At 42.3% G+C, this 9,580-nt stretch overlaps 1 protein-coding gene across 17 annotated transcripts in view; it reads left to right on the forward strand.

Annotated features, from left to right (window-relative positions):
* The window catches only part of akt3a (v-akt murine thymoma viral oncogene homolog 3a), a 59,411-nt gene that overhangs the window by 36,789 nt on the left and 13,042 nt on the right, over window positions 1-9,580 (forward strand). For all 17 annotated transcript variants that reach the window (XR_006828368.1, XR_006828377.1, XR_006828378.1 and 14 more), the window contains 6 exons: window positions 1,275-1,419; window positions 2,241-2,372; window positions 2,617-2,682; window positions 3,578-3,646; window positions 5,729-5,851; window positions 6,607-6,735. Coding sequence is in view for 2 of the 17 variants with exons in the window: in XM_046070836.1 (XP_045926792.1) it covers window positions 1,275-1,419; window positions 2,241-2,372; window positions 2,617-2,682; window positions 3,578-3,646; window positions 5,729-5,851; window positions 6,607-6,735 (664 nt within the window). In the remaining 15 variants the exon portion in view is untranslated. The remainder of the gene's footprint in view (window positions 1-1,274; window positions 1,420-2,240; window positions 2,373-2,616; window positions 2,683-3,577; window positions 3,647-5,728; window positions 5,852-6,606; window positions 6,736-9,580) is intronic.

Consider the following 9,580-nt stretch of genomic DNA (forward strand, 5'->3'; position numbering starts at 1 on the left):
AATGTTAGCAAACAACAATGCATTGTTCCCTCTAATGCATGGCTGTACATTTGTGCTCACTCACTCACTCACTCACTCACTCACTCACTCACTCACTCACTCACTCACTCACTCACACACACACACACACACACACACACACACACACACACACACACACACACACACACACACACACAATAAAACTCACAGTCTTTCTCTCAACAGATGTTGAACAACACCGCTAATGGAAAGTCAATGGGGAGGAACAATGTTAGCAAACAACAATGCATTGTTCCCTCTAATGCATGGCTGTACATTTGTGCTCACTCACTCACTCACTCACTCACTCACTCACTCACTCACTCTCTCACACACACACACACACACACACACACACACACACACACTCACTCTCTCTCTCTCACACATGCACAGACTGGGAGGCATTAGTTCTGCTCTGTGATCATTGCTCATTTGGTTGATTCTCTAGTTGACCATGTTTCCTCTCTGTTGAACAAATAGGTGTTTATGTTAATTGAAAACACTTTAGCGCCTTTAAAAACCTGGTTAAGTTAGTGAACTAGCCAATCTATTGGAGAATATAATCAGTATTATATTTTACACCTGTGTAATGTATTGTTACCTGGTTTCAATTATGTATAACTGTATGTATGTATTATGCTGTTCGATCAGTTTGGCATTTTGAGTTGGGCAAACGCTAGACAGGGCACAGGGACAAGAACAACAACCACAAGAACAGGAACGTTTGAACAATATCATGTTATATAATATGATAGCCCTTTGATATCTTTTCTTCTAACCTTTGAATTAATTTTTTTCTTGATTTAATAATTTTATCAATAATATGTCAGGAAAATGTGTAAAATGCTTGTTATGCTTTCCCTGAGCCCAAGGCGACGTAACCAGATTGCTTGCTTATTTGGTTACCACTCCAACCACCAACAATATTCAGGTTATTATCATATATGACCAAAAAATAATCAAATGCTAACAACCAGCAAGTGTTATTTCTACTTTTGCTTGAAAAATTACTAGAACGGTTAATCTATTATCAAAATGATTGATTCATTTTCTGTCAAACTACTAACCGTTGCAGCTCTAAACATGACCTTCCAAATATGGAAAAAAAATGGATTTTATGAAACAGAAATAAAGAATCAGTCAGTCATTTTCGTCACAATTTAACTATAATGTGTGTCAGTGAAGCAGTGGAGTAAGTATTGGTATTGGTGCTTCCTTAAACTTTGTCTTGTTGGATGTTGTAAACTCAGAGATGAGTGGACGGAGGCCATCCAGATGGTGGCTGACAAGCTGCAGAGACAAGAGGAAGAAAGGATCCAGTGCAGCCCCACCTCCAACATCGACAACATGGTCGAGGAGGAGATGGACATCTCCACCACACACCACAAACGCAAGGTAACAGACGACAACAGACGTGCACGCAGACTTATGAACACATTCTCTACCTCACACACTCAGAATACAGAAATGACTCCAGTTGTACTATTGCTGCTCATTGCCATACAATGGGTTACTAACTTTGACTGCTTGCAATTTTAAAAATGGTCCTCTTACTCACAGGTTTGTGTCAACAACAAGCGAGTAAATTGGTTTTCCCAAATGAAAAGTGCTCCAGCAAGTAAAAGCAGTCATGCAAAATAACTTTTGTAAATGTAGTTAATGTAAAGGCTACATTTGATATATCAAGCAATTACACAGTATAAAGTACCACTAGAGGCTCCTGCAGGCTCCACTGTTTATTGTACCACACACTATAAAGCTTTTGCAGTATGTATTTTTGGCATACTGGCCAGGCTGATATACTGTAGTGTAGTAGTACTTGTAACTTTTTTGGTACTGACAGAAATATGTCTGTATCACTCAGTAAATACAGAAGGTTGGCATCAGATGTTTCATAGATTAGTAATCTTGTTGACTTGGTCAGAAAATTCCTGATATGAATCAAAGTTTTGCAAATTTTCATTCTTGGCTGCTTGTGTTTAGATGATATTTAACAATTGAGAAGATTCTTTTGTTAAATGGAAAAAGAGTGTTGTTTAGAAAATCATGATTAAAATTCCTCAAAGCAAGGTATCATACTCAGATATTATATTGGCAGTAGTATTAAATATTTCGACATACGCTGCTAGTCGGGGTAAAGCCATAACATATAAACTTTTCAACGTGAAGCTTAGACGAATAGCTGACATTGGTTCTTCTGTGTTTCCCTCCCCAAGACAATGAGTGACTTTGACTACCTTAAGCTGCTGGGAAAGGGAACCTTTGGTAAAGTGATTCTTGTCCGAGAAAAGGCCAGTGGGAAATACTACGCCATGAAAATCCTTAAAAAAGAAGTCATCATAGCCAAGGTTAGTCTAGCAGAGACTGTTCATCTCTTGATCAATCTTTTTATCTTTTACTGTATACTGTATATAAATGGACCACATAAAACAGAAGTATATGGCACTAAAGCCTAATTTTCTGACTGCTTTTAATTTTGAGTACAGTGTCGGGTGTCAGTATGTGATGTTTGTAATGCATTTCATGAAGTGCTCTTCAACTGCCTCTTTATTTAGCTGTTTGATTGAAACAGTTTTTACCGTATGTGTGCAGGATGAAGTGGCTCACACACTCACAGAGAGCAGAGTACTGAAAAACACCAGACACCCCTTTCTCACTGTAAGTACCTCATATACACAAAATGGTTTAAATTCAGATACACAAACGCAGACGGCGTAATGATCCTATACATGCCTGAGTCTCTCGAGGCTAATTATGAGTTAGACACCAAATTGTTGTACATTAATGGCCGCATCTGTTAGCTTTACCCTCTGTCTTTGATTTACACATAGACACATTAGCCACTGCTCATTTCTATCACACTCCCTGGAAACACACACACACACGCACTTTATATATGAATTTTCACACACACGCTGTCATGAGAGCAATTACAGTTCACATCTGAGTTTACCCCTGTCACACCTGCAGCCACAAAGAGACTCCGACCAACTGTTCTTTTGTTCAGCAGCCTTCTCCCTCAAAAAAGAAAAAGAGACACACACCTACCTGCTTTGAATAAGCAAAACAGACATGAATCTATGAATAATCACATTTTTTTGCTCCTGCTGTTTTAGCTAGAATGGGACCAGACTTCTCGCTGCGTACAAAAACGTTCACTCAATCATTTCAGTGTGCTCTGTATAGGGAGCGTGTGTAGAAGTCAATTACATAATGTATTATTTGGCAAAATCACATAAAATTTGATGCTATTCAAGTCATCGCTCTAATTTAAAGAGAAAGCTGTTTAGTCAGTAAATGCATCATGGTAGTTTGACTTAGAGTAACAGTAATTTGTACACTACTCTTTCCATTGCAGTGTGGGATCATTTGAGTCCACTGTACTGTAAGATTTAATACAGCTGACTATATGAGGGCAAACCTCGTGACAGATAAACATTGGACTGTATAATGGATATAACAGTGGATTAAACTGTATAGTAAATGGAGTTGTTTGTGAAACACACACGTGAATCAATTCAGTTATATAAATTGTGTTTATGTGTCGTTTCAGTCACTGAAGTATTCATTCCAGACTAAAGACCGCCTCTGTTTTGTCATGGAGTATGTGAATGGAGGAGAGGTAAGACACACACACACACACACACACACACACACACACAGTTTCATGATGTATGTGGTTACCCATCTTTGTGTTACTGTTTTATACAGCCAGTTAAACCACAACCTCACCACACTAACTGACAGCGATTAGGCTCTCCACCTATTCTACTGTGCGCTCAAAGTTGTGTTGAACTCAGATGACGTGAGTTCACCATAACTCACGCCATCTGAGAGCATTTCTTTTTGTCTTCATTTTGATGAGTAAATATTAAACTTCATAAAAAATTATTTATCAGGGTTGTTGCAAGAATTTTAAATACTATTGTATCACTATCCATTTCTGCATATGCCAGTGTTAAATCAAACTAAAATAGCCTGTATTCCAAGTTTAAATGAGTTGCTATAGATGTTTTTATTAAAGATGATCTCCTAAACATTTGTCTGGCTATAAACGTCTCTCACAGATAAATCCACAATTTTTACATTGGGCAATATGGTGTAAATTGGAGGTATGTGAGTCTGCGACCGCAATGCAGCAAAAGAATGAGATGAATAAGATGTGCAAAGACTCAAGAAGTGGCAAAAGTTTGAGTGTTCGATTGCTTTCTAACAGTTAATTTACTAACCAACTGGCCCCTCGCTTGCCTTCTCGTCTCTCTTTCCTGTTCCATCCGTCTCCTGCTTGTGTCTATTTATGAACACACCTATGGGGCAGATATAGCCAGAATGACAGTCGGAGACGAAAATGAGTTTGGATTCCCCCACTTCTCCACTTCTCACATTTTTAATCGGGCCGTTTTTTGCAATCTTGGTTCATTCCCTCAGTGTAACTGTCACCTGCTACCCTCCCTCTTAGTTAGGCAGTTCAGCCAGCGCCAGGCCTGAGCAAACACACACACACACAGACAACACCAGCAAACACACTCATACTTAGACAAACACACACACAGACATTTTTTACCTCAACGGACAAATTGTGACCAAACAGGCACACACATGCACACACACACACACACACACACAACCCATTACAAACCTGCCACAGTCACAGCTGCCAGTACACTGATGAAGGCCCACCTGTCGTGTGCCCCCCCACCCGCCACACCACCACACACACACACACACACACACACACACACACACACACACACACACACACACACACACTAGACACGGACACCATTTTAGCAAGGTGGTCTGTGAGCATCACTCTAGCGGCCATATGCAAACCTCCCTGAACAATTAATGGGGAGATGCGTGCCCCTTGGCCTCATGGGTAATTTGTTCGACTTGACTGGTGCTCCGCAGCAGGCTGGTGTCATTTTGGTGCCACATGTGCAGCTGTGTGACAGTGATAACTTGACAACTGACAGCTAGGGAGAGAGATGAAGAGAATGTGAGGTAAGCGATAAAAGCAAGATGGAGGAGAAACGGGAGGTCAAACCACCCGGGGGGAAAAAAACAAGTTGTATAGTCTTGTACGTATGAAGTATGAGCTTCTTGCCAATAACTGAGAGGGACGGATATGAGAATGGAGTAAATGAAGACGGAGGCTCAGGGGGCAAGGCCAGTTAGGCCACTAATGAGTGCTGCACTGGAGGCTGTTGGGATGTGGGTTGGTGGGGGCGCGCCGTTGGCGGCGGCGGCTACGGCGGTCGGCCTGTCTTTAACTAGACTGGTGTATTGATTAAACCCTTGATTTGGCCCCCGTCGCCAAACTCCATGCCAGCACCGTGCCAACCTAGCCCAGAGGGTAACGTGGAAGAGGTATGTCAGTGAGTGTGTGCATGTGTGGTGGTGGTGGTGGGGATGCTAGATGAGGCGCCAGCTGCCGAGCGCCTCCACCCGCCCTCCTCCGAGATGTCCCCCGCTCCCCACCCAACCCCTCTCCACGCGCACCCCTCACACACACACCACCCCGCTCACCCTCCCCTCCGCTATCTATCATCTCAATATGGTGCGGGCAGCCAGTTTGTGTTGTGCTAATTTCCTCCAATAAATCAGTAATTATTGCTGTGCCGTCCCTGCTGTCTCTCCCCTCTCTCTCTCTCCCCCGCCCTCTCCCTCTCACCCTCTCTCTTCCTCCCTCCTTCTCCCGCAGCTGTTTTTCCATTTGTCCAGAGAGCGGGTGTTCTCAGAGGAGCGCACGCGCTTCTATGGCGCCGAGATCGTCTCGGCTCTCGACTACTTGCATTCAGCCAAGATTGTGTACCGGGACCTCAAGGTAAACAGAAACTGAGAGGGGGTGCTGGTTGAGGCGGGGCAGGGATGAGAGTGATCAGATATTTGAGGGGAAACTTTTAGCCCCCGCACCTCTTGTGTTCCACAGTTTTTATTTCTTTTTTTCATCCAGGAGGAGAAGAGTGGCTCAGAATGTGTGGTAATTAAAGAGAGGGACAGGGACAAGTTCACATAGACATAAAGCAGTAAAGAAGCATAGGAGGCGGAGGATGGGGGGAGGCGGAGGATGGGGGGGGAGGCGGAGGGGGGGGGGGGGGGGGGGGGGGGGGGGGGGGGGGGGGGTACTGATGCCACAGAGGTAGAGAGGTAGATGGCTCTGTCTGAGCGTCTGCCTGGCAGCCTTGGCCTCAGCCCTGCTCACAGCAGCCAAGAAAACAGAAAGGAGAAAAAGCAGACAGAGTGAGAAAAACACTTCAGCCATTAAAATTAAAAGGTTGAGTGGCTTCACTAGACGCCTGAAGTTTATTTCCCTTCTCTGCTTAGAGTTTGTGTGTCTGAGTGTGTGTGTGTATAATACAACATGGTTTTCCTTACCTGTCTGACTTCACCGTACAGAAAAAAGTAACAGTCAAATATTTATTAACCTTTTGACAAAAAAAATTTCTTGAGATGAATTCAGGCCAGTTCCTTCTTCTAAGAAATGCATTGTCAGGATTACAGTTTTATCTACTACTTCCACTGAATCTTTTAGATTCCGATGGTGAACATTGCATTGTGGGAATTTTGTTTCCCTTCTAGTTGGAAAACCTGATGCTAGATAAAGATGGCCATATCAAGATCACTGATTTTGGCCTCTGCAAGGAGGGAATCACAGACGCTGCTACTATGAAGACCTTCTGCGGCACGCCAGAGTACCTCGCACCTGAGGTAACTTATCTGTTTTCTTACCTGTTTCCTTTTTCTCAAGTTTTCTTTTGATTTCACTGTTTATTCTTTTCTGGTTCTCTTACACTCATGCTTTAAACCTCTACACCTTCTTTCTTTTCCTATTCTTTATTATTCTCTAAGATGTTTGTTTCATGCTGAGTTTTTCCACCTTTCCACCTCTTCAGTCTCCGTCTTGCTCTCCCTCTCTTTCTTTGATCTTCACCACCATTTTATGCATCTGTAAGACTATAAAGTCCTATTATTCAGTAAGTTAAGAGTGCAACAGTAGAATAATCTTAAAATCTTGGGTTTCTAACTTAACAAACAACGAACATTAAGGAATGAAGTATCACAGCATCTGGTACTTTAGTAGATGCAACACATTTGAGAAGCCTTGACAAACCTAGAAGAAGTAATAAGAACCGGGAAGAAAAGATAAAAAATATTTCCTTATATTTAAATATGAGCATCAAATCAAAAGGCACATTTCTCAGGATCAGTTCACATTACTGTCACTGACTACCTCAAAATATATTTAGTACAGTATGATAGTTCCATGCATCATGTGCAGGTACAACCATATATTTGTCTGCTTACCAAGGTCAAGATAATTATTCCTCAATCCCAAAACAAAATGATACTCAACTCAAAATCAACATCAAAACTTGAATAGATGTGTTCAGTAATATTCTGCTCTACTTACAGTCTATCATAGATGACATAAGAAAACATGATTGCTGAATTTAGTGTGTTCAAACATGTGAGACTATGTATAGTACAGGTATTTAGTTACATTATTAATTACATGAAGTGTCCAATGTTGTCAAATGGTGATAGATTTGATGACCAGACACAACACAATGTGGACTCTTTGTGAAGTTCTGTAAACTGAGCAGATTTACTGAGGCTTTGTAATACATAAAAGCATCTCTGGAATACACACACACACACGAAAACACACACACACACACACGAAAACACACACACACACACACAAAAACACACACACACACACAAAAACACACACACACACACGAAAACACACACACACACACAAAACACACACACACACCGTACCCTCAACTCATGAAGTGATGATTCAGATACTATCTCACAAGCCCTTACCCATTTCTTCTTATAGGGAAATTTATGTATGTACATTTCACTTGCAGATTACAGAAGCGAACACTTACCATAATATCAGGATGAACAGTAAATATGCAGCTTATCTGTGTGAATGAGGGTGTTGGTTGAATTGGAAAAGGGCAAAGCACAGTGCTTACACATATAAACACACTCTCGCACACAAACTACATTCTTGTAAAAGTTTTTTTTTTTTTGTGGCCATCCGCTGTCCAGCCATCAGCGCTGCTTCACTCGAAGGCCAGCAGATCAACTGCAGAGAGTGTTGCAGGACTGTGGGTGGTGGAGACAGAGCGATGTAGATGTGGAGATGAAGGCAGGCGGGGAGAGGCATAGTGTATATCCCACTTGAAAAAGTATGGAGGACAATTTGGCGCAGCATTTTGTGCTTTTTTTTTTAGAGTCCCTTCCTTTGCGTGCCAAAAGCTGATTGGAGGCTGTTGGTTATTTTTCACAGGATGTGCGTCTGTGTGCATTAATATGTGTGTGTGTGTGTGTGTGCGTGCGTGCGTTTGTGTGCATACGCGCGTGTGTGCTGTGTGTGTGAGTGCAGTAGAAAGTGCGGGCTAAAGCGAGGCAGATGGCGGCAGATGGGCGAGGTTGGAGGAAGGTGCTCGGAAAAAACCTGGAAATCTACACCACCGCCGCCGCCACTCACCCGCCTGCACGCTCTGCTCGCCCGCCCGCGTGTAAAAATAACACAGTTTGCTCGGAGCCAAGTTACAGAGATGCAAAGTAGCCGGGATTAAAAAGAGAAAGGGGGAGGTGGGGGTTGAAGACAGAGGAAGATGAGAAGGGAGAGAAAATATTTCAGGGTTACGGGAGTGAAATTCAGACAGTTCCCATGTTTGCCATCAGTGAAAAGGGCAGATGAGAAGTGAATAAAGAGGGTTTGTGTCTACTGCGTGCCTGAAGGAATCATGCACATATACATACAGGGCTGTAAAGTGAATAATTCTTCAGCTTAACTTGTAAAGCATTGGGTTGAAGTGTTATTGTTTGTTTCAAGGATAGTCAAAACGATTTATGTGAGATTAATGAACAATAAGCAGTGTAAGGTCCTTGTAAAGGGATGGAACAGGATCAGAGAAAACACATGGAGTGTTTTTCTGTTTTCTCAAATTTTTTGTGTTTGACACATTTCCTTGCAGCTATTTGTTTTTTGTGTCTGTTGAAGGGGATGGATTTGGCCTTTTTCCATTTGTTTGCATGTGTTTGTTTTTTATTTTGTTTGTATGTTGTATATGTTGGGCATTATGATTTGTTATTTTTACTGTAACTAGATTTTTCATAAAAATAGCAGCACAGTCAGACATTCGCAGAACATGTATGCAAAATGTCTGATCAGGGTCAACATAAACTGATTTCCAAATGATGACACTTTGGAGATATTAGGTCTCTGTGCGACACCAACAATATGTGGGTGTGTGTTCACTGTGCTGGGTATATGAGGTGTGTTTGTGTTCCCTGTAGCCTGCTGGGTATCTGGGCTGGTACAGCCACAGGCTGTGTGTGCCCGTCCCGTCCCATCTAGTCCTGTCCAGGCTGCCAAAACCCCCGTCCCGTGAGCAGCATCGAGCAGCCACATGGCTGCCCCAACAGGGACCAGGACAGGACAAGACCTTTTCCCTCGCGGCTGCTTTTATCTCATTTTTCTTCTTCTGTCTTGTCCTATTTATTTGTCCTGTCTTTTTCTAAAATA

This window comes from Micropterus dolomieu, linkage group LG15, assembly GCF_021292245.1.
Source record: "Micropterus dolomieu isolate WLL.071019.BEF.003 ecotype Adirondacks linkage group LG15, ASM2129224v1, whole genome shotgun sequence".
NCBI lineage: Eukaryota > Metazoa > Chordata > Actinopteri > Centrarchiformes > Centrarchidae > Micropterus > Micropterus dolomieu.